General features: G+C 47.4%; 1 protein-coding gene across 9 annotated transcripts in view; it reads right to left on the bottom strand.

Moving 5' to 3' along the window:
* Positions 1-13169: 13169 nt before the first annotated feature.
* The window catches only part of RTKN (rhotekin), a 570155-nt gene continuing 558178 nt past the window's right edge, over positions 13170-25146 (bottom strand). For 8 of the 9 annotated variants that reach the window (XM_086964364.1, XM_086964365.1, XM_086964369.1 and 5 more), the window contains exon 12: positions 13170-14862. In XM_086964364.1, coding sequence (XP_086820490.1) covers positions 14321-14862 — 542 coding nt within the window. In that variant the 3' untranslated portion in view covers positions 13170-14320. Of the gene's footprint in view, positions 14863-18438; positions 18552-25146 lie in introns of those variants that run through there. The other variant, XM_086964372.1, reaches the window with a different exon arrangement.

Here is a 25146-nt window from a genome sequence, read left to right as displayed (position 1 = left end):
TTGTTTTTCTGGGAATATTATATTATACTGTTTTTACCTATTGAAATTTAATTGCTGTTCATTATTCTCTTCTATTGTAATTGGTTTTTTTACGGTACTATTTTTTGTAATGTCATTGGTTTAGTATAAAAATTCAATAAACTATTTTGAACACAAAAAAAAGAAATATGGTAGCGTATCTGAAGCGTATAAACCAGACGAGCAGCCCTTGTTTTTGACCAACTGAAGCCTCCGCATAGGATGTTTAGAAAGACCCAAGTAAACAGAATAGTCAACACTCAACATACCCAAAGCTATATTAACCTGGACCAAGGTGTCAGTGGTAAGGAATTTCTTGACCTTCTTAATTCTGCAAAGTTGGAAAAAGCAGGAGGATATCACAGAGGCGAGTCACAGTTTCGGACAGGGACAGCTTTAGGACAGTGCGGCTAGTGCGTCCGCACTGGGCGCTGACCTTGGGTGGGGGCGCTGACCTCAGGGGGAGAGATGCGTTTAGCAATACCTTATGATTTAAAAACACCTGCCATAGAGTGCGGGTTTTGAGGCAGCAATAAAAATATCAAGGTAACCCGTGATTAGTATTCCTGGCAGAGAGAAAGAGATCATAGTTTTGTCCACTGGCAGTTTTCACTTGCTAATAACTAGCAAAGAGGGTTAATATGCCTGCTGCAAAGAACTCATACTGTACAGATCACAAATCTGTATTTCATGCGAATAGCTGAGTGGATTACTGCTTAAATTACAGAGGGCCAGAGGTACGACGGTAGAAATAGCGCCTCTCAAATGGCTAGTTTTTTGCGACTCGCATTTAGCGTGGCACTATTTCCAATGTACAACAGTCTATTTCACACTGTTAGCGATTCCCAATGGGGTCGCAAATTGAGAAGCTCATGAATATTAATGAGCCTCTCACAATTTGCAACCCCATTGGGAATAGCAGGCCCTCCCAGGGATGGTGGCCTACTGGACTCAGCAGACCACCATGTCAGGACCATCTCTCCTTCAAGAAACAACTCAAGACCTGGCTATTCGAGCAGTAGCGACTCCCCCCCACCCCTCCCAGCGCCTTGAGACCCTTACGGGTGAGTAGCGCGCTTTACAAGTTTGTTTGATAGTTTGATTGATAGGACTGCTTTTAAATAACGCAGTATTGTTTTATGAACGCAGCCTTAAAGGATAACACTATGCATTTAAAAGGAAAAAAAATTAAACGTTTTTATTTAAGATTTTAAGGGCAGGCAATTGTCCCTGGGACTACTGCCTGCCCTTAAAAAAATATTTTCTCCTGCATTTGCAAAGTGTATTTGTGAGTGCATTACCACCCTCTTGAAGAGGGTGGTAATTTGTGAGTGTTTTGCGCCCGCAAAACATTATTACACAGGGTTGCGCCCGCTATTAGGAAGGGAACGCCCCTTCCTAATAGCGAGTCACAAAACTCTATATTGCGAGTTGGCAAAAATTGCAAATTGCAAAATAGGGTTTGCACGTTCCCCATGCTGTTTTTGCATGCACAAACAGGTTCGCAAACCTGTTTGCGCATGCAAAAATGGTCGTACATCTGGCCCAGCGATCCTTTCAGCACGGCAGTTCATAAGATACAACTCTAATATAGAGTGACTGCTAGGAGCTGTAATCAATGAGCTATAAGCAATCTGCATAAAATAGATTTGGATGTTATGTTTTTTTACCACAGTCCTCCATTATATATTCCTAATGTTGCTGTAAAGGGTTTGATTGGGTAGAAATACATTCCTATTAGTAAAGCAGCCTATCCCAGTGCTTTAACACAAATTAAATGTATGTGAAAGAGGGGTTATGGAGAGATAGGGGGCACTTTTGCCCAGTGGGCATGAGAGGATCCGAGGAGGTGGTGATGGGGGGGGTCGCCAAAAATGATTTTCACACCAGGCTCCAACGGCGCTAAAGCTGGCGCTGGTTTCAGAGATCGATCCTCGTCAATCATGAAACCTAGACTTTTTAGCGATTTCTTTGGGGAGGGCCCATCTCATTGGACCAGAAGGAAGGACTCCAAAGGTCGGCCATATTTTTAATGCCCACTACCTCAGTTTTGTCAGTGTTTAGTTTCAAGTGGTTGCTGTTCATCCAATCCCGGATCAACCGCATGGTGTCTTGGAAATGCAGCTTAGAATTAGGAGTGCTGTCCATCGTGAAGAGGCGCTGCATATCTTCAGCATAATTAACCATTTTAACGTTCATGTTTTTGAGAGAATGAACCATGGGGTGGATATGTACATTAGAAAGATGAGGGAGAACGAGAAGAGCATTGTGGTACTTGCAATCCAACTGGAATTCAGGCGAATTGAAGCGTAACGTCTGATTGACTGAGTTCTGTCCTTGAGAAGAGAGAGGATCCAGTTGATCACTGAGTCCTGGAGTCATGCAGCCCTACCACGGTCAGCCAAGAGGCCATGGTCGACCGTATCAAAGGCCAATGACAGATCGAGGAGGATGAGGGCTTGAGCGTTGCCTTTATCTGTGTCCTCTTGCATGTCCTCTATTACCGAGAGGATCGCTGCCTCTCTCGAGTGAGCTGGGCGAGAGCCCGCTTGGCAGGGATCACATAAATCAGAGACCTCCATAAAGGAGCAAAGATGGCGAGCTATATGCACCTCAAGCAATTTTGCCAAATATGGGAGGAGAGAGATTGGCCGATAGTTTTTCAGGTTGAGAGGGTCCTTTTTAAAGGAACTGGGGACACCGATTGAGAAGAGATAATGCAAAGTCTGGGAAATGGGTCAATATCAATTTTAAAACACTTGGAGAACAGGCATCATTTGTTGACCCTGATTTAACTTTTTTTACCTTCTGTCTGATGATGAGATCCCTTATATGTGTTTCAAGGCTTCAGGATCGATGACTGAATAATCCACCAAACTGCATGAGGCCTCTAGAGGCGACGATACCACCCCGACTAAACTGCATGAGGCATCTGAAGGCAACAATATCATGTCCACTAAAAAGCACGAGCCATCTAAAGGCAATAAATCACCTCAACTAACTGCATGCGGCATCCCAAGGCAACAGTATTACCTCATCTAAACTGCATGAGGCATCTAAAGGCAACAATATCACCTCAACTTAACTGCATGAGGCATCAAATTGCAACAATATCTTCTAATTGAAACAGCGCAAGGCATCTGAAGAAACAATATCATCTGAACTAAACTGCACAAGGAATCTGAAGGCAACAATATCAGCCTCACTAAACAGCATGAGCCATCTAAAGGCAACAACATCACCTCAATTAAACTGCATGAGGCATCAAAAGGTAACAATATCACCTGAAGCTGGAATCTGGGGTTCACGGTTCGATCCCCGGCTTCGGCGGTAGGTTAGCCCAGCACCATGTGACTCTGGGCAATAGCTTGCTTAATCTTCCCGACGGCCCCCAGCGCCTAGAGACTGCGCTTTACAAATGTGGATTATTATTTTTATTATTATTATTATTATTATTATTATTATTATCTAAAGGCAACAATATGACCTCAACTAAACTTCATTCTTTTTTGGTTCCGTTCAGCATTGAACATGTCACACAATTTAGTACATCACATTTATACAGAACATTAAATTATATCACAGTCTATACATGATAAGAAAGTCTTTTTGTTTTTGCATTTGGGATATCACTTACATGGCATTTCAACTCCAATGTCCTGACTTGACGCAATGTTCCTCAAGGGCACTACTATACTATACATGTCTAAAAAAAAAACATTTCTTGGGTATTCGATTCCAAGGCGTCTCATATTCCACTGTGTCACCAGCTCTCTTACCTCACCCTTCCACCTGTGCAAGTTAGAGATATTGCATCAGAGGTTCCCAGTAATCTCTAGGTCTGGATGTCTGTGGTAGTTCTTCCGCGTAGACTTCCAAAGTGCCTCTGCATGTCTTTCGGCCAGTCTTTGAATCTGGGGGGGCATCTGCTTCCCCATCTCATAGCGACACAGCGTTTAGCCAGCAAAAGCGCTACAGACAGAAATGTCCTCCTTTTTACAGGAGTACGTTTATATATACCCAGTAGACATACAAGTGGGGCGTTTGGTATCATTTCAGATAACATAATTGTAAGTGCTCCTGTAATTTCTTCCCAGTATTTATGTATCCGCGGGCAAGCCAACGCCGTATGTAAGAAGTCTGCATGTAAAGCCTCGCATCTATAACACTTGTCATTCGGCCGAAGACCGTATTTGTGCAACTGAATCGGGGTGTAATAAAATTGGTGCAAGAATTTAAAGTGTATTATGCACAGATTACAATTTGGTGTCATCATTTGTAATTGTGTGCCGCTATATTCCCAAGCTTGTTCGCTTACAATGTCACCCAGTAGTATCTCCCAATTTTTGAGCGATCTGTTCCCAGTTCCGCTGTGTTCCGCTTGTGCCTCGTTGTATAGGTGGGTGACTAATTTCCGGCGGCTAGGTGTAACTATCAATGTTTGTAGTGTTAGTGATTGTGGTGGTTCCTCTGGATATGTGACGTATAGTTCTTTTATCGCCGTCTGTAACCGCATATGGGCAAACAGCTTCATGGGAGTATTGTGTATGCTCAGTGATGGCTCTTCTCTCTGGATGAATCTACCATGTGGGAATACATCCGCCATGGTGTTCAATTTAATTTTGCCAAACAGCCGTAGCATACCTCTTTCCTGCGTAACTGACAGTCTCGGGTGGTACGCGATGGGTAGTGATGGTGCATAAACAGGAAGTTTATTTGCTTGGTGTGCTATCTCGTACCAAGCTCTAGAGGTGCAATGTACAGTTTGTATCCTGTTGTTGTGGGTAAAGGACCTTGGGTCCAACGCATAGGCTGTCAATGGGCTCGTGTCCACACTGTCCCTTTCCACTGCCACATGTGGTATGTATGCGTGTGGTTGTAGCCGGTAGTGACCATGTTGTGTCTGTGCACAATAATAATACAGTTGAAGGTCTGGTGCACCGAAAACTCCTTTGTGATAGGGTTTCGTTAATATAACCCAGCGTATTCTGGCCTGCTTACCCGCCCACGTCAGCTTCTGCATTGCAGTTCTCAGAGTTGAGAACATTGCCTGTGTTAGCCAAATAGGCATATTGCTAAATAAATATAAGAATTTTGGTAGAACAATCATCTTTTGCTGAGCTATCCGATTTGCCAAAAAAAGGGGCATCTTTATCCATCTGTCTATTTGTTCATTCAGTTTTGATATTGCTCTTCCATAGTTTTCCCTTACCACCAGTTCCGGATCCCTACGTATCCATATGCCCAAGTCCTTTACTGGCTCCGTGTGCCATTTAAGGGGGTAGTCTAAAGGTGGGTGCGTTATGGCCAGTGTTAGCGGTATGACCACCCACTTGTCCCAGTTTATTCGTAGTCCTGAATATTGTTTGAATTGTACGTATTCCCTAATAAGTGTATTTAAGTGCATATTAGGATGTAGGGTGAAAAGCACCATATCGTCAGCACAGAGGGAAATGCTGAGGGGGCGGAGGTGGAATTGTAATGCCGTCTCTGAGTGTCGTTGTCTGATCATACAGGCTAAGGGTTCTATTATTAACGTGAATAGGATAGGAGAGAGCGGGCAACCCTGTCTCGTTCCTCTTCTTATATCGGTGGGAGCCGATGTGTGCTCGTTTATTCTAACTCTGGCAATGGGATTGTTATATAACATTTCAATCCATTTCAGAAACTGCTCTGGAAAGCCCATTCTGCGTAACACTGTAAACATGTATACCCATTCAATCTAATCAAAGGCTTTTGCCGCGTCTAATAGTGTCTCTGCCGATGGTAGTTCTGGATCTAAATGGTGATATAGTGCAAATATGGTTCGGAGATTGTGAGTCGTGGATATATTTGGTACGAACCATGCTTGGTTGGGTAGCACCAGTTTCTCATGTAGGAGTTGTATCCTGGTTGCGATGATTTTTGCTAAAATCTTGACATCAATATTGATTAAAGATAACGGCCGGTAAGAGTCACATTTAGTGGGGTCCTTGTCTGGCTTGGGAAATGCCACTGAGAGGGCTGCCCTTAGTGTAGTGGGTAGCTTGCCTTCGTCATATGCTTCCTCATACATTTCGGCTCAATATGGAATTAGCAGATCCCGGTATTCTTTGTAAAATTCTCAGGGGAGCCCGTCCAAACCAGGTGCTTTGTTATTTGGGAGAGAGATTATTGCGTCTGTGATTTCATCTTTTGTGATATGGTGACTCAGGAGTTTCCGGTGTGTAGCTGATAGCCATGCTATGGCAATATCTAATAGATACTGATTAATTTCTAGTGGGGTGGCGGGTGTTCTTGTGTCATAGAGGTGGCAAAAATAGAGCTTGAAACAATCTAAAATAGATGAAGTGTCGTATAGATTGTGGTTGTTTTCATCTACTCTCTGTGTGATGTAAGACGCTGTTGGCACTGGTTTTATTTTGCTTGACAAGGCTCGCCCCGGTCTACCACCCTCTCCATAGGTACGTGCTATGAATCTACGTGATTTATATTTGATTTCGTCCGCTGCATATGTTTGATAATCGTCCATCTTTTCTCTTATTTTGGCTAGCAGCGCAGGGTTTCGCGTTAGTGTATGTTCTTCCTCAAGTTGTGCTATGTCTCTTTCAATCATGTTCAGTTGTTGCTGAATGTCCTTCAGAATGCCAACATGTTTGTTAATGCAATGTCCCCTGATTGTGACTTTAAAGGCTTCCCATAGTGACCCTGCACTACCCACCGATCCCGAATTAAAATCAAAATATTCCATTATGGCTTGATGTAATTCGCAACGAAACACAGGGTCTAATAGGGCGCTTCCCTGTGAACTGTCTAGGTACAATGGTAGGGACATCTAGTTGGAGAGGAACAGGGGAGTGGTCAGATAGTGTTTTAGGTAGATGTTCAATCGTCCTTGTCCATGTGCATGCATCCTGTGTGTACAGCCAGTAGTCTATTCTAGACCATGTGTAATGCGTTGTTGACGTGTAGGCTCCCTCTTTACGTCTTGCGTGCCTCAGTCTCCATATATCCGTCATAAACCATGTGTCCATGCCCTCCCTCAATGCTCTAGCAGAATTTTTGCCATATCTTTCGTTTCCAGTCGACCTATCGAGAGCCAGGTCTTGGCATGTGTTAAAATCTCCTCCCCATATAACAGTTGCGCTGGGCAATTCTCTGAGTTTGGACCATATGGTTTCATAGAAATTGGGGTCGTCATTGTTTGGGCCATAAGATGTTATTATTGACAATATTGTTCCCCCAAAATTCCCATGTACTATTACATATCGGCCTTGGTCATCTTTAAGAGCATTTATAGGTTGGAAGGGAGTGCCACGTCTAATTAACAGCATGACACCTCTAGCATATGTTGAGAATGATGATGCTATACAATATGTTGCCCATCTCGCGCCCACTATAGCTACCGTGAAAGATGTGAGGTGCGTTTCTTGTAATCATGCAACATCAATGCAATGCCTATCTAAGTGGGCCAGCACTCTAAGTATCTTCTGAGGGTTTTGGAATCTGCGAACATTCCCTGTCATAAACGTCAGCTTTCGGGTATTTGAGTTTGTGTCAGCCATGTCTATCGTTATCCACCCCAGCTGTGATGTCCATGTGTTGGTGAAAGAAAACATGTGTGCTTCTGCTCAACGTCAACCGGAATTTTTTTGTACATTCCCATCCCCCTCCCTCCTCCCACTCCGCCCCGTCCCATGCAGCCGAGACATCCCCAGAACATTTTTCACCCTTTTCCCCGTCGTTTCCCCCATCCTCCCAATAACAAAAACAAAGAAAAACCCAATGAATAAACTGGTGTGGTTCACAGTGAAGGGCAAGAGCTGCCAACCCCTTTCTTGTGGCTAAACCCGCATGGGTAAACGCCCTGTCAATTAGAAAACCAGAAACTCGACATTTTGTAATACTTCTACATCTAATGAGCAGTGCGATAGAGAGCAAGAACAAACAGTATTCACTCAGTCAGGAACCCATGTTAGAACAACAAAGTGCACATAAAAATAGTGTTCCAAGTACAAGCAAGCCTAATCATTTGACTTATCTGGTCATGCATATCGTCTTGATACTTCTATTGAGTCTTATCAATAGGGGCGTTCTCGTCGACTCTGAGAAGGCCATGCGCTGCAGTTCGTAGGGTGGTCTCCATATCTGTACCGAGCATCCGTGGCATTGATGGGCCAGATGTGCGTAGTGGCTTTTACCTCTTCGTCAGTTCTGTATTACTCCACTCCCCAGCTTCTGAACATGTAGTCTATCAGTGATGAAGACAAACTGTACCCATCATTCAACGTCCGATGTGGTGGATTGGTCTTCCGGATCTTCCCTTGGCAATTTCCTCCGCGTAGTCCGCTGTCCTTTCTGTTGGATGTACTTCAGCACTTCCTTAGCGTCATTATAGATCCTCGATTTCCCCTCATCCGTGACTCTGAGTCTGGCAGGATACAACATAGCATATTGTATGTTTAAGTCTCTCAGTTTCTGTTTCGCTATGCCAAACCTTTTCCTCGCTTCTTGAACAGAGGCTGTAAAGTCTGGATAGAGGGATACATCCATTCCTTCGTAGTTCAATTTGCCCAATTCTCTTGCCTTCCTGAGTGCCGCATCCCTGACTCGGTAATTCATAATTCGTGTTATGATCGATCTTGGCCTTGAGCCAGTCGGCAGTTTCGGTGCCAATGATCTGTGCGCTCTCTCTACTATGAATACATCAGAGAATGTTTCTCGTCTCAGCAGGGATTTGAGCAGCTGTTCAACTAATCTCTCCATTGGACCTGTGTTTGTTGTCTCCGACACTCCCGTTAGGCGAATGTTGTTTCTTCGAGACCTCGCTTCCAAGTCCTCCGCCTTCGCAGTTATGGCTGCTAGCTGTATCTCCGTCTTAACCTGTTTTGTGTTCATCTGTACCTGATTGTCTTCAGCTTCGGATATTCTGCGCTCTGCCATATCTATTCTTTCTGTGTGTTTGCCTATGCGTTCAGACATCCTGTTGACTCGTACGTCAGTGAGTCTATCTTTCCATCAATATTTGACAGCGCAGTTTGGATCGTGGCAAACATAGATTGTACGTCATTGTTTGTTACTCCACCCCGCTGCTCCTACCGTTGATTGCGTCGGCAGTTGGTCATCTGCTCCTTGGTCTGTTGTTTCTCCGCCTGTTCAAAAGTTAATTTGGGCTGGGTTCGGTCCATCTTGCCCATGATGTTGATGCCTCTGTTCTTCTTCAACTGAGGCTCTATTAGATATAGTGGCATACAGATGGGAGCAGATCGGGGTGGTCTTGCACAGACATCACTTCAGCACAGAGTTAGTTGTGCATCCCCCTTATTCCCGGGTGTTGCGTATCCAGCTAGCAGATATCCAGTGTAGATTTTTGTATCCTCTTGGTACAGGCCCTCGGTGCGACTCTCAACGGGCATGCAAATGAAGGCTATAGGGGGATCAATTGATTATAGTAGCTTGTTGCACCATACACCTTCACACCGCTATGTGCAAGCCAGTGCGTTAGGTCAGACCTCCCACGTCGCCCCTCCACACCTGTCCGGCTTTGCTCAGCACACCTACAAGTGTTGGCTCCACTTTGTTCACTTGTAGCGTATTTTAAAAGAGCCCCATTAGGTCTGATTTGGGTTCAGAGCCGGTCTGCACATGGGGGAAGCAGTGAAAAAACCCCAGCGTTCCAGAGGGTCAAAGGGGTCTATCACCGTGTCCCAATAAGTCCTAGCAAGTAGTCGCAGGTGCCATTCTAACTAACTCCTGTACTGCTTTAATATCAGTTGCTCTCCCATGAGTAAAAGAGGACCACTTGGCCGGGTCGCCAGTATGTGTTTTTGCCAGGTCTGTTCAGCCTGTGGGGGGGCGCGGTATCTACGTTTCTGTGATGAGGCTCTATGACTCTCTCCGCACCTCTCGCCCGATCAGCACAGGTAATGCCTTTTTACTTCCTGCTGAGTTGTTCTTCCTGCCACGATTTGTAAAAATGCCAGCTGCAGCCAACATCGCAGGTGCGCGCCGCCTCAAGTCTGTATGCAGACTACGTGGCAGCGCAATATGTTTACTGACGATGTCGTCTGTGCTTACCCCGGTCTCTTTGCTAAGCCGTGCGCTCCTCACCTGCCTCACATTCTGCAACAGCGTTCCCAGGCTGGTGCTTCAAACTGGTCACTCACTGCTCGTTCGCACTAGATTCTTTGTTCTGATTGTAGTGGTCCGGTCCCCACCGCGTTGCCGTGTTACGTGCTGTGAGTCACGACTGAGTCGCCACTACAGTCCGCGGCTTCAGTTTCATTTCCTCCAGTAGGGCCCCTGTTCGCCGAGAGTATCTCCGCAAGGTTTTAACTGCTGCAAAATCAATGGTTGTGGTTCCTGGAGGTGCCCGATGCCTGCCCTAGTCTCCTCTCACCATATTACTTCATCGAGTTTCTGTACATGTAGGATTATTTAAGGATTTTGCCGCGTCTGAGAGGAGTTCGCTCAGAACCCGGCCATCTCTCTCCGCGCTTAGCTCCGCCCCCCACCTCAACTAAACTTCACGAGGTATCAAAAGGCAAGAATATCACCTCAACTAAACTTCACGAGGCATCAAAAGGCAAGAAAATCACCTCAACTGAACTGCATGAGGCAATAAAAGGAAACAATATCACCTCAACCAAACTGCATGAGGCAATAAAAGGAAACAATATCACCTCAACCAAACTGCATGAGGCAATAAAAGGAAACAATATCACCTCAACTAAACTGCATGAGGCATCAAAAGGCAACAATATCACCTCAACTAAACTGCATGAGGCAACAAAAGGCAACAATATCACCTCAACCAAACTGCATGAGGCAATAAAAGGAAACAATATCACCTCAACTAAACTGCATGAGGCATCAAAAGGCAACAATATCACCTCAACTAAACTGCATGAGGCAACAAAAGGCAACAATATCACCTCAACTAAACTGCATGAGGCAACAAAAGGCAACAATATCACCTCAACTAAACTGCATGAGGCATCAAAAGGCAACAATATCACCTCAACTAAACTGCATGAGGCATCAAAAGGCAACAATATCACCTCAACTAAACTGCATGAAGCATCTGAAGGCATTGCTATCGCCTCCTCTACACTGCATGAGTCATCAAAAGAATAAGATGCCATCTGCACTAAACTACCTGCAGCGCCTGAAGCAGATGATGACTCCACCAGAGACTGAGGGTCTGATTTAGATCTCGGAGGACGGGCTACTCCATCACAACGGAGACGGATATCCCGTCCGCGGAAATATAAATGCTATTGTTTCCTAAAGCCTGATTTAGATCTCAGCGGACGGGTTACTCCATCACAACGGTGACGGATATCCCGTCCTCTGAAATATATACATGCTATTGTATCCTAGGGCCTGATTTAGATCTCGGCGGATGGGTTACTGCCTCACAACGGTGACGGATATCCCGTCCTCTGAAATATAAATGCTATTGTATCCTAGGGCCTGATTTCGATCTCGGTGGACGGGTTACTCCATCACAACGGTGACGGATGTCCCGTCCTCTGAAATATAAATGCTATGTCATCCTAGGGCCTGATTGAGATCTCGGCGGACGGGTTACTCCTTCACAACGGTGCCGGATATCCCGTCCTCTGAAATATAAATGCTAATGTATCCTAGGGCCTGATTTAGATCTCGGTGGGCGGGTTACTCCATCACAACGGTGACGGATATCCCGTCCTCTGAAATATAAATGCTATTGTATCCGAGGGCCTGATTTAGATCTCGGCGGACGGGTTACTCCTTCACAACGGTGACGGATATCCCGTCCTCTGAAATATAAATGCTAATGTATCCTAGGGCCTGATTTAGATCTCGGCGGACGGGTTACTCCATCACAACGGTGACGGATATCCCGTCCTCTGAAGTATAAATGCTATTCTATCGTATGGAATTAAAATGTTGGTATACGGGATATCGGTCACCGTTGTGACGGAGTAACCCGTTGGCCAAGATCTTAATCCGGCCCTAAGTGTTATTCTATGACGGCTGGTGAAAACATCCCAAATGCCCCTTCAATGCCACGGTATGAGATATGAATGAGAACAGCAGAGCTACCACAATGGATGCATTAATGCCAACTCACACGTATAGGGACACAGTACAGGCTTTTATCTGAGAAAGGGCTGGTGACGTCATCATAATGCACAGGTTCCGGCCATAGAAACAACAACCACAATACTGTGCGGTCTTTGGTTTAATTGAACGAAAATCATCTGTCTCACCCTGGAGTCATTTAAGATGTTTTCAAATGAATCATTTCAAACAACCTCTTTCTCTCCAAGACCGATCCTGCCAGTACCAGCTGAGGCCCTCATGAAACTTTGGGCATATTTACAACGAAGTGGTGGAGCTCGGTATTAGCCTTCTTGGCTTAATGCCACTCTCCGCCACTTCAGAAATGCAGGGCTGCGCCATATTTATAACAATATGTAGCAGCCCTGCGTTTCCCCCTGCGCTGCAGCTACATTTAGCAGCCTAGCGCCAACACAGGCAACCTTGTAGCATAGTGCAAGGGTGTCTGCGTTGAGGGGAAGATTGTTTATGTGCAGGAAGGGCGACCTTCCTGCACATAAACAATCTTTAAATGGAGTATTGTAACTTTTATCTGTGCTGCTTAATGAAGCACACATAGAAGTTGTAAAACCTCATATTTATTTTGATTGTTTATGTGCAGAAAGGGTCACCTTCTTGCACATAGAAACAGCAAATTGCAATTGAGTGTTTATCAGCGCTGCACAACTCAGCACACATGAAACAGCAAAAACGAGGAGAAATGAAGCATTTCTCCTCGTTTCGCCTGTTTAAGACCAAGTTTTCCCTGGTCTTAATTTTGGCGCGGCCTACTACTTACGCTGCACTTGAAAATAGGGGTCAGTGTCAAAATCAATGGGTGTTGGGGTGGAACGCTCACTGCAACACCCATTACCCTTCCCTTTCACACTAAGTATAGCATGAAAGGGGGGCTTATTTAGAAGGCAGCGCTAAGCCATGTTAAGTGGCTTACAGCTGCCTTGTAAATTAGGCGAAGCCCCTATTGTGACCTTGTGGTGCCAATAGAGGCTTGTAAATATGCCCCAGGGTCGTAAGTAACAAACGGAAACAGATGGACACCAACATGGCAATGAGACCAGCAGTCCTCAAGCTTAGAAATTATTTATATATAAATATATGTATCGTTTTCACAATAATGAGTTTGTACAGTTAAAGAATAGCATGTGTTCTCAGCCCAGGTCCTCAAATACTTGCACAAAATCAAAATTAAAACTTTAAAAACATTTAGAGTCAAATGACTGGCCCAAGCGGTTATGGACAGTTAGAACTGGTGAACTGGAGCATGGGGCTTATCACAGTTTCTGCTCAGGACCTGCTGCCTGTGTTCATAGCAGTGGAACTCAATGAAAGCAGGTGATGGCCTGAGCACAAAGCAGACAACATCTGTCTAATGCCAGCTGTTATGGCCCAAATGTAACATGTATGTGGCATGTAGCGCGCTCTGAGGTGGCACGAAAACACAGCAGCACAAATCATTAGCCATAAAAATGTAAGTAAACATTATTTTCACAGAATGCACAGCAACATTTGAGATATAGTGGGGAGAATCTGGCACATTGTATAGGATGGGCCTAGAAGGGCAGGCAGGATTCATGCGTAGGTTGCAAGGGGCAGCTTAGTGTTTTGTGAGTTTCTATCAATGTTGCAGTTAGTAACCTTCCTCCATCCAGATTGTGCAATTTACTTTCATTTGTGGCTAGTGTACCTTTGTCTATTGTAAACATCCTCCTCATACCCCTTGTTCCCTATGGAAATGTCATTTCCTCTTGTGTGATGTCACTTCCTCTTATGTGGGGTCACTTCCTGTCACGTGATGCCTTCCCCTGACTTAATGTCACTTACACTCAAGGTGCCACTTCAGCTCCTCTCTGTCCTACTTAGTGATGTGACCTGATTGCACAGAGATGAAAAACAGGCACTGTGAGACCCCGTGCTTGATGTTGGGACCCTATAGTGACGTCAAATATTGAATCTCTCCAGTTGGAGAGGCCACCGAGCTATGCCAGGTGACAGATGATGGTGCAGGCACATATTACTGGATATTGCATATTCTTCTAACACAACAGAAAGCCATGGTTGTGCTGCAGAAGACACATATACCCTTGTATCTCATATTGCAGAGAAACTCCCTCTGACACATAAGCGGAGTTAGTGCTGTCCATGTACGTCATTAGCAGCCATTTGGGGGATGCACAGTGTGTCTCCGCGCTTCGCGCATCAGTTCTTCCACATGATCTCACACCTGGCTTTGGAGCCAGTTCCTGGGGTCCAGCTTGGCCCTAATTTTGCGTAGACTCTGTCGTGCAGCTGCTGGGCGTGAGAAAGAGGCGCTCTCTGAATCTGGGGTGGTGCTGCCGCTGCTGCTGGAACTGCTGCATGGGATGACAACGGCGCGCTTCATGGGACTAGCTTCAGCCCTCATGGCGCGGTTCTTAAGCGACGTGAGCTTCGCGTCCAGGGAGAGCGTTCGTGGGCGGCTCCAAGGCTGCTCCTTTGGGCTCCTGCCCGAACCAGCATCCTTGGCACTTCCATTGGCAGTTGCAGCCATGCTTGGACTAGCACGGCGCATGCAGGGACTCGCGCTGTATGCGCTGTCACTATCTGAAGCAATGCTGGCAGAGGATGAGGTCAGTTGAGCGGTGCAAGCTCTGGGTTTTACTGGACAGTCGTACAAAGACACCCAGGGCGGGGACTCCAGACCCCTCTGCAGCTCAAACTCCTTCATTTTCTTGGCAAGAATGTCAGTCACAGTTCCAATGTCGTCTGCCACATCAATAGCTGTGAATGAAAAGAAATGCAGGTTATATCATCCATTGCCCAAACACCACAACAGTAGTAAGCTTGGAACCTCTCTCACTGAAGGCACGGCATCTATACTGGAGTGTTACACCATCTCACTCATACCGTGGGCTGTTACTGCCCCATCCCTCTCATACCTGGGGCTGTTACTGCCCCCATCCCTCTCATACCTGGGGCTGTTGGTGCCCCCATCTCACTCATACCGTGGGCTGTTACTGCCCCATCCCTCTCATACCTGGGGCTGTTACTGCCCCATCCCTCTCATACCTGGGGCTGTTGGTGCCCCCATCTCACTCATACCGTGGGCTGTTACTGCCCCATCCCTCTCATACCTGGGGCTGTTACTGCCCCATCCCTCTCATACCTGGGGCTGTTGGTGCCCCCATCTCACTCATACCGTGGGCTGTTACTGCCCCATCCCTCTCATACCTGGGGCTGTTGGTGCTTCCGTCCCTCTAATACCTGGGGCTGTTACTGCCCCCATCCCTCTCATACCGCGGGCTGTTACTGCCCCATCCCTCTCATACCGTGGGCTGTTACTGCCCCGTCCCTCTCCTACCTGGGGCTGTTGGTGCTTCCGTTCCTCTCATACCTGGGGCTGTTACTGCCCCCATCCCTCTCATACCGCGGGCTGTTACTGCCCCCATCCCTCTCATACCGTGGGCTGTTACTGCCCCGTCCCTCTCATACCTGGGGCTGTTGGTGCTTCTGTCCCTCTCATACCTTGGGCTGTTGATGCTCCCATCCCACTCATACCTGGGGCTGTTGCTGCTCCCGTCCCTCTCGTACCTTGGGCTGTTAGTGCTCCCGCCCCTCTCATACCTGGGGCTGTTGCTGCTCCCGTCCCTCTCATACCGTGGGCTGTTACTGCCCCATCCCTCTCATACCTGGGGCTGTTGGTGCCCCATCTCACTCATACCGTGGGCTGTTACTGCCCCCATCGCTCTCATACCGTGGGCTGTTACTGCCCCGTCCCTCTCATACCTGGGGCTGTTGGTGCTTCTGTCCCTCTCATACCTTGGGCTGTTGATGCTCCCATCCCACTCATACCTTGGGCTGTTGGTACTCCCGTCCCGCTCATACCTGGGGCTGTTGCTGCTCCCGTCCCTCTCATACCTTGGGCTGTTGATGCTCCCGTCCCGCTCATACCTTGGGCTGTTGGTACTCCCGTCCCTCTCATACCTTGGGCTGTTACTGCCCCGTCCCTCTCATACCTGGGGCTGTTGGTGCTTCTGTCCCTCTCATACCGTGGGCTGTTAGTGCCCCGTCCCTCTCATACCTGGGGCTGTTGGTGCTTCTGTCCCTCTCATACCTTGGGCTGTTGATGCTCCCGTCCCTCTCATACCTGGGGCTGTTGGTACTCCCGTCCCTCTCATACCTGGGGCTGTTACTGCAACGTCCCTCTCATACCTTGGGCTGTTGATGCTCCCATCCCACTCATACCTGGGGCTGTCAGTGCTCCCATCTCACTCATACCTGGGGCTGTCGTTGCCTCCATCCCAGTCACACCTTTGGCTGTTGCTGCTCCCGTCCCTCTCATACCTTGGGCTGTTGGTACTCCCGTCCCTCTCATACCTGGGGCTGTTACTGCAACGTCCCTCTCATACCTGGGGCTGTTGGTGCTTCTGTCCCTCTCATACCTTGGGCTGTTGATGCTCCCATCCCACTCATACCTGGGGCTGTCGTTGCCTCCATCCCAGTCACACCTTTGGCTGTCAGTGCTCCCATCCCTCTCATACCTGAGGCTGTTGCTGCTCCCGTCCCTCTCATACCTGGGGCTGTTGCTGCTCCCATCCCTCTCATACCTTGGCTGTTAGTGCTCCCGTCCCTCTCATACCTGGGGCTGTTGCTGCTCCCGTCCCACTCATACCTTGGCTGTTAGTGCTCCCGTCCCTCTCATAGCTTGGGCTGTTAGTGCTCCCGTCCCTCTCATACCTGGGGCTGTTGCTGCTCCCGTCCCTCTCATACCTGGGGCTGTTGCTGCTCCCGTCCCTCTCATACCTTGGCTGTTAGTGCTCCCGTCACTCTCATACCTTGGCTGTTAGTGCTCCCATCCCTCTCATACCTTGGACTATTGGTGCTCCCATCCCTCTCATACCTGGGGCTGTTAGTGCCCCCACCAAGCTGTATCCAAACCGCTCTCATGTAGCTTTAGCTATGAGTGTTCTCGCTCAGTTCTGTAACTTCGAACCCTTCTGTGTGTAGGTGGGAGTGCTCTCACCGCACTGTGCACCACCAAGTGTTACATGACACTTCACGTTAGCGCAGACAACCCAGCTATTGGGAATAACAGGAACACGGCTGGACAATAAGAATGGACTAGTGTTGGATGGTTTTTACCAAATGACACCAAGCAGGAACTACACTAGTGGAAGAAGAGCCTCCATTTCAAATTCAACATCCTAATGCATCCAAGTTGGAAAGCAAAACCTACACATCTTTTGAACACATTGCTTTCAGATTCTCCTACATCATTTATTCTTATGTAATTCACCAAAGATATATTGAACTCATGCAAGCAATAGTAGAGAGGCAACTTCAAAGAAAATATATGTAGAAGCACATTCCTGAAATTGCAAAAGGAATTAACCAAGAGGTCTGTTCCTTGCTTGTTATGTTTTTATTTATTCAGGGTCTTCTACACCATAAAATGGCAGCTCTGCGCAGCCAACGCGTTTCGCCCAAAATCTGAGCTTCTTCAGGGCCAAAGAAACTTTATCAACTTCATCATAGGTTTTGAATGATGAAACTCTCGATTACGTCTCCCAGTCCATGTACAGCTAGGATAGTGCACAGCTCTGTTTTCTATCAGCGGCAATGATCTTAAGACAGTCTTTCAAACACAATACCACACATTGTTTGCAGTCACAGTTTATTGGACTTTTTCTTATTCAGTTCCTGTGGCTGGCGCCGTGTCTGGCCATGACGCGACACGTGTATTCAGCGTTCCACAAAGTTTATTCAATGAACATGGACTGGAGAAGTAATGGAAAGTTTTGTTATTCGAAACCTATGATCACCTATTATTTCAGCAATGTGCTTTTACATATATTTTACATATATATATAGAAGTCACCTACTGACGTGTTCATTCCATTCTTGAACCTTCAGCTCACTCTAGAAGTCACCTACCCAAATGTTGGCTCCATTTCCGGTGTCCCAGGAGGTCCTTGCCTCCAGTGCCTACTAACAAGTCAGCGTGTGACACCCCATTACTCTTAGCCTGAACATGGCTGGATGTGTGCAGACTCCTCCAGTCAGATGTTTCTTCATATGACCTGAGTTGACTGGATCTTTGAAGCAGATCCTGTCCCTCCCTGCTCTTTCCTCATCTTTGCCACAGCACTTGTACTTTCACCTCTGTCCCCTCAACCAACTTGCAATTCTCTAACGCCACCGAAAAACCTCTGCGCGTTTCGGTTTCTCAATTCTCACTCTTCATCCAGTTCAGAAGAGCACCTCTTGAACTGATGACCAACAACAGTCATTCCAGACACTAATCTACCCCACTCCTATCAACATCATGAACGAACACGGAAAAGGACAAAGGTTACTTCACCTGTCGCTGTAGTAAGTTGACAGCAGAGCCCGAATCTCAGCTGAGACAGCGTTATCCTGAAGCAGCAGGCCTTCGGAGGAAGAGGTAGGAAGTGAAGGGCCGGAGATGGCTGAGGGATCGCAGGAAGTGACAGACAACACAAGCCAGAAGAAGCCAAATCAAGCAGAGGGGATGAAGAAAGTGCAGAAAAGAGATGATAGGGGTTGTGTATGAGAGGTCATCAAGTGAAAATAATGAGATGATGGAGAGTGTGAGAGCAAACAGAGGAAACAGAAAAAATGGAGCTCGCAGTAAAGCGCGGGGGCAAGAGGACAGGAGGAGGTAATACAGAAAAGAGAAAGATATAAACACAGTGAGATGTTATAGGCCCGCAAGTAGGAAAAGTTGAGCTACAGGCAATTGGCAGTTGAAGTTAGTAGAAAGGAGTTATCAGCTAAATATCATCAGAGGAAAAACTAAGAGATGGTACAGGCACACTGACACACGCACACAGGCACACTAGATCGACGTAAACCTCGCAAGCTGTAATCAATATACTGAACACTGACTGAAACAAGTCTCAGCACACCTGCCCCAGGGGAGAGGAATCAGATATCCCAAGAAATGACTGACAACTCCGGGTAAGAGAAACCGTTGAAGGATTTTACTTCATCGCCCTCCAGAGAACACTGAGTGTCACACCCACGGGGCGTAAAATCCTCATTAGGGTGCGATGGTGTGAGACTTCAATCGCTGTGCAACCTCCTGAGAAGAGGCCAGGACCCTTACCTGGAGAAGCATCTTCACCTCTGCTGAACTGAAAACACAGCTGCAGAACCTCAGGGTCCTACATTCTACCATCTGCTCAGCCTTCGTCAGGGCCAGAAGACCATATACTATGTCTTGTTTTTCCCATGACATGGATAAGTCAGAGAGTCAGTCATCTTGAATGAGAGAAGTGGATCAAGATTAGTATCAGCCTTGTGTGATCTCTTTCAAGGCATCAACACTGCTCTTGAGGTGACATCTCCATCTAGAGCTCCAGCATCCTATCAACAGTCTCCACCCCAAGGGTCCTGGGGAGGTAACTCAACGTTATTCCACCTTCAGCGGTGCCTGATTCCTGGACACAAGGATTCCATCAAACACCTGCATCTAGAGGGAATCACAGAAGATAACCCTGGAGCTGTAGGTTCTGAACTCTGAATGTCCCATCATTACTAAGAGAGAACATAAGACGAGAGAGGGCTATGACACATAATGCATGACCACCTCCCTTCGAACACAGGGCACATTGCCTTCTCATAGTCGTATCTGAAATTCTTCACACACAGGAGAAGGTAAACTCATGCTTGGTGCTTGAACATAAAGCATAATGCCTTCCCATAATCGTATCTGAACTTCACAACCCACAGGAGGAGGTAGACTCATACTTTGTGCTCAAACACAGAAAACATTGCCTTTTCGCAGTCGTATCTGAACTTCTCGACCTACAGGAGGAGGTAGACTCATACTTTGTGCTCGAACACAGAGCACATTGCCTTTTCCTAGTCGTATCAGAACTTCTCGTCCCACAGGAGAAGGTAGACTTGTACTTTGTGCTCGAACACAGGGCACATTGCCTTTTGGCAGTCGTAGCTGAACTTCTCGACCCATACGAGGAGGTACACTCATACTTTGTGCTCTAACACAGAGCACATCGCCTTTTCATAGTCGTATCTGAACTTCTCGACCCACAGGATGAGGTTGAATCATACTTTGTGCTCGAACACAAAGCACATTGCCTTCCCGTAATCTTATCTGAACTTCTCAACCCACAGGAGGAGGTAGACTCATACTTTGTGCTCGAACACAGAGCACATTGCCTTTTCGCAGTCGTATCTAAACTTATTGACCCACAGGAGGAGGTAGACTCATGCTTTGTGCTCCAACACAGAGCACATTGCCTTCCCGTAATCGTATCTGAACTTCTCAACCCACAGGAGGAGGTAGACTCATACTTTGTGCTCGAACACAGAGCACATTGCCTTTTCGCAGTCGTATCTAAACTTCTTGACCCACAGGAGGAGGTAGACTCATGCTTTGTGCTCCAACACAGAGCACATTGCCTTCCCGTAATCGTATCTGAACTTCTCAACCCACAGGAGGAGGTAGACTCATACTTTGTGCTCGAACACAGAGCACATTGCCTTTTCAGTCGTATCTGAACTTCTCGACCCACAGGAGGAGGTAGACTCTTACTTTGTGCTCGAACACAGAGCACATTGCCTTTTCGCAGTCGTATCTAAACTTCTTGACCCACAGGAGGAGGTAGACTCATGCTTTGTGCTCCAACACAGAGCACATTGCCTTCCCGTAATCGTATCTGAACTTCTCAACCCACAGGAGGAGGTAGAGTCATACTTTGTGCTCGAACACAGAGCACATTGCCTTTTCACAGTCGTATCTGAACTTCTCGACCCACAGGAGGAGGTAGACTCATACTTTGTGCTCAGGACTTATCTGAGCTCCTGGCACAATCCTCACTATCCAACTCAAAAAATCTCTCTCTTGGGGATCTTAACCTCCATTGGAATGATACTGATGATCCCACTATCTCCCTCCTCACTAATCTACTTGCGATCAATGAACTCAAACAACTATGTCGGTCCCTGACACACACCGAAGGAGCCATCCTTGACGCCATTCTTTCCAACAAAGATCTGACCTCTGTGACAAAAATCGTCCCCATTGACTGGTCTGACCATCACCCTATACTGTTCACCATTGCTACCACTGCAAATCTCCCCACCTCCAAAACTGACCTAGGAAATTGACCAGAAATCTGAAACGTATCCCCCAAGTGGTCTTGAGTCTAAACTCCAAGCTCAACTTCTTCTCAGTTCCCCCTCACAAAATGCTAACGAGCTCACTGAACACTTTAACAATACTGTCATGAGTATTCTTGATCAATTAGCCCCGCATAAACTCAAAAACTAAAAGAAACACTCCCTCCAACTCTTGGTTTAATACCGAGCTTAATAACGAAAGACGGTCACTCAGACTGTCGGAAGAAACCTGGAGACACCATCCCTCTCCCTCCCATCTTGCACTCCTCAGACATGCAAGATCCACATACAAAAAACACATCTTCAAGGAAAAGGCATCCTTCTTCCGCACTCAACTTGATCGTGCCAAAAACAGACCTATGGAACTCTTCAAAATCATTCGAAACCAAACTTCCCCCGCTCCTCCAAATCTCATCACCTCCTCAGCCAGATGTGAAGAAACCCCCCCAATCACTCCCCCGCACCTATCCCCTGCCACATCTCTGGAAACCAACTCCCCTAACTCACAATCAAAGAACAATGCCTTCTTGCTCAATATCCTCCCTGTGACTGAGCTAGAAGTCCCTAAAATAATTGGTAATCTTAAACTGTCCTACCACACAAAAGACCCCTTACCCTCTAACCTTGCCCCTGCCCTTAAACATATCATCACCCCATACTGGACCACAATCATCAACACCTCTCTCTCCACTGGCTGTGCCCTCACCTAACTTCAACTTGAACAAATCTCTCCCATAATCAAAAACCCCAATGCTGACCCCAATGACCTAAACAACCTCCGCCCCATCACTAACCTCCCCCTTCTCTCAAAAGAACTTGAAAAATGTGTCCTACTACAACTAGACAAAACACATCGAAAACGTCAACCTACTCGACCCCTTTCAATCATTTTTCAGGAAAGGCTGCAGCACCGAAACAGCAATGCTCAATGTCATTGATGACATCCACAACTCACTTGATAATGGCGAGACCTGCCTTCTTATCCTCCTTAATCTCTCCACAGCGTTCGATGCAGTCAACCATTCAGCCCTACTTAATGTTTCGGCCTTAATGGTAGTGCCTACAAATGGTTTGTCTCCTACCAACAACACCAAACTCAGCAAATCAAAATTCAAAACTGTCTTTCTAACCCCACTCCTGTCTCCCTTGGAGTCCCCTAGGGATCTATTCTCTCTCCCTCCCTCTTTAACCTCTTAATGGTACCCCTCACCCTCATTTTTTTAACAAGCAGGTATCAACTACCACCTCTACACCGATGACACCCAAATCTATTACAAGATTAAAACTCATGCTGACATCTTACACCTGAACAACACCTTTTACAAGATCCAATCCTGGTTCCATTCCAATCATCTCAAACTTAACCATAATAAAACCGAAATCATTCTCTTCTCCCTTAAAAATAACCCTCTTCCCGTTCAAATCTGGATCTCTGACCTTAATGCACTCAACTGCTCACTCACCCTGTCCAACTCCGTCAAATCTCTTGGTATTTCTATACAACACACTAACCCTTAACGTCCACATCAAAAACTCTGCTAAAGGAGCCGTCTTCACTCTCCGTCACCTGAAGAAAATCAAACCCTTTATACCTACCGATGACTTCAAACTTGTAGTTCAGTTACTTGCTCTTTTACGTATTGATTATGGTAACACCATCCTCAACGGAATCCCCAAGATCCCATTTCTCCTATCAAAGCTGTGCTCAACCTTGCAGCCAGGCTCATCACAGACTGCAAGCACTTCGATCATATATCCCCGGCTCTCAAATGTCTTAAATGGCTCCCTATTGAAGGCAGATCTGCCACTAAAACACTCCGCAGTACCTCTCCAAGAAGCTCCTCATTGCGGGCACCACACGACCACGACCTCTGAGAAGCACCGACACCCTCCTCCTAATCCCACCACTGCATAAAAAGAAAGCCAGACAATCACGCTCCTTCTCTGGTAATGCTCCTTCATCTGAAATGCCCACCCAAAAAACCTGCGCTGTAACCCCTCCTACGCCAGCTTAAAAAAAGACCTAAAATACCAACTCCTCAATAATTATTGGGGGGTCGAACCTGTGACCTGCCCCTGATATCCAATCACCGTGTTATTTGTGTCCAGTAATATTTGTCCATTTCCCTAATATCATCTGCCTAATTACTTGAACTGGTGTAGCTCTTGCATCTGTAGATCCATTTTGATTTGAATATTTCACACGTTGCTTCATTATCTTTTTATCTACTTGTACGCCATGTTTGCTTTATATTATCTTCTCATGTAAAGCGCCCTGATACCTCTGGGTCTAGCCAGCCCTATTTAAATCTTTTAAAATAAAAAAACAAAGGGCTGGGCGGACAGGTCTGGCTGAGGAAAAACGAGCTACGAGTGCACTGAGAAAGAGGCGCTATTTAGGGCTGCGAAGACAAAGCTGGCTGAGGAAGCAGCAGCTAACAGAGCGCTGAGCAGGAGGCGCTACAGAGGGCTGTGGGGACAGAACTGAGTGCGCTGAGCAGGAGGAGCTACAGAGGGCTGTGGGGACAGAGCTGAGTGCGCTGAGCAGGAGGAGCTACAGAGGGCTGTGGGGACAGAGCTGAGTGCGCTGAGCAGGAGGAGCTACAGAGGGCTGTGGGGACAGAGCTGGCTGAGGAAGCAAGAGCTAACAGAGCGCTGAGCAGGAGGGGCTACAATGGACTCTGGGGACAGAGCAGGCTGACGAAGGAGGAGCTAACAATGCACAGAGCAGGAGGCGCTACAGAGGGCTGTGGGGACAGAGTAGGCTGAGGTAGAAGGAGTTAACAATGCACAGAGAAGGAGGAGATACATGGAGCAGGGGCTCAGACTCCAGGGGCTGGCACTGTGCACAGGGCAGATACATGAGGACAGCAGGTGCTCACAGACTCCAGAGGCTGGCACTGTGCCCAGGGCAGATACATGAGGACAGCAGGTGCTCACAGACTCCAGAGGCTGGCACTGTGCCCAGGGCAGATACATGAGGACAGCAGGTGCTCACAGACTCCAGAGGCTGGCACTGCGCCCAGAGCAGATAATGGAACAGGGGTTCACAGACTCCAGGGGCTGGCACTGTGCCCGGGGCAGATACATGGAGAACAGCAGGGGATCGCAGACTCCAGGGGCTGGCACTGTGCCCAGGGCAGATACATGGAGGCCATTAGGTGCTCACAGACTCCAGAGGCTGGCACTGTGCCCAGGGCAGATACATGAGGACAGCAGGGGCTCACAGACTCCAGAGGCTGGCACTGTGCCCAGGGCAGATACATGGAGGCCATTAGGTGCTCACAGACTCCAGAGGCTGGTACTGTGCCCAGGACCGATACATAAGGACAGCAGGGGCTCACAGACTCCCGAGGCTGGCACTGTGCCCAGGGCAGATACAGGGAGGACAGGAGGGGCTCACAGACTCCAGAGGCTGGCACTGTGGCCAGGGCAGATACATTAGGACAGCAGATGCTCACAGACTCCAGAGGCTGGCACTGTGCCCAGGGCAGATACATAGAGGTAATTGGGTGCTCACAGACTCCAGAGGCTGGCACTGCGCCCAGAGCAGATAATGGAACAGGAGCTCACAGACTCCAGGGGCTGGTACTGTGGCCAGGGCAGATACATGGAGAACACCAGGGGATCGCAGACTCCAGAGGCTGGCACTGTGCCCAGGGCAGATACATGGAACAGAGGCTCACAGACTCCAGGGGCTGGCACTGCGCCCAGGGCAGATACATGGAACAGAGGCTCACAGACTCCAGGGGCTGGCACTGCACCCAGGGCAGATACATGAGGACAGCAGGTGCTCACAGACTCCAGAGGCTGGCACTGTGCCCAGGGCAGATACATAGAGGTCATTGGGTGCTCACAGACTCCAGAGGCTGGCACTGTGCCCAGGGCAGATACATG

This window comes from Lissotriton vulgaris, chromosome 3_2, assembly GCF_964263255.1.
Source record: "Lissotriton vulgaris chromosome 3_2, aLisVul1.2, whole genome shotgun sequence".
Taxonomy (NCBI): Eukaryota; Metazoa; Chordata; class Amphibia; order Caudata; family Salamandridae; genus Lissotriton; species Lissotriton vulgaris.
The sequence above is the reverse complement of the archived record's forward strand: the minus strand, read 5'-3'. Positions and strand labels throughout refer to the sequence as shown.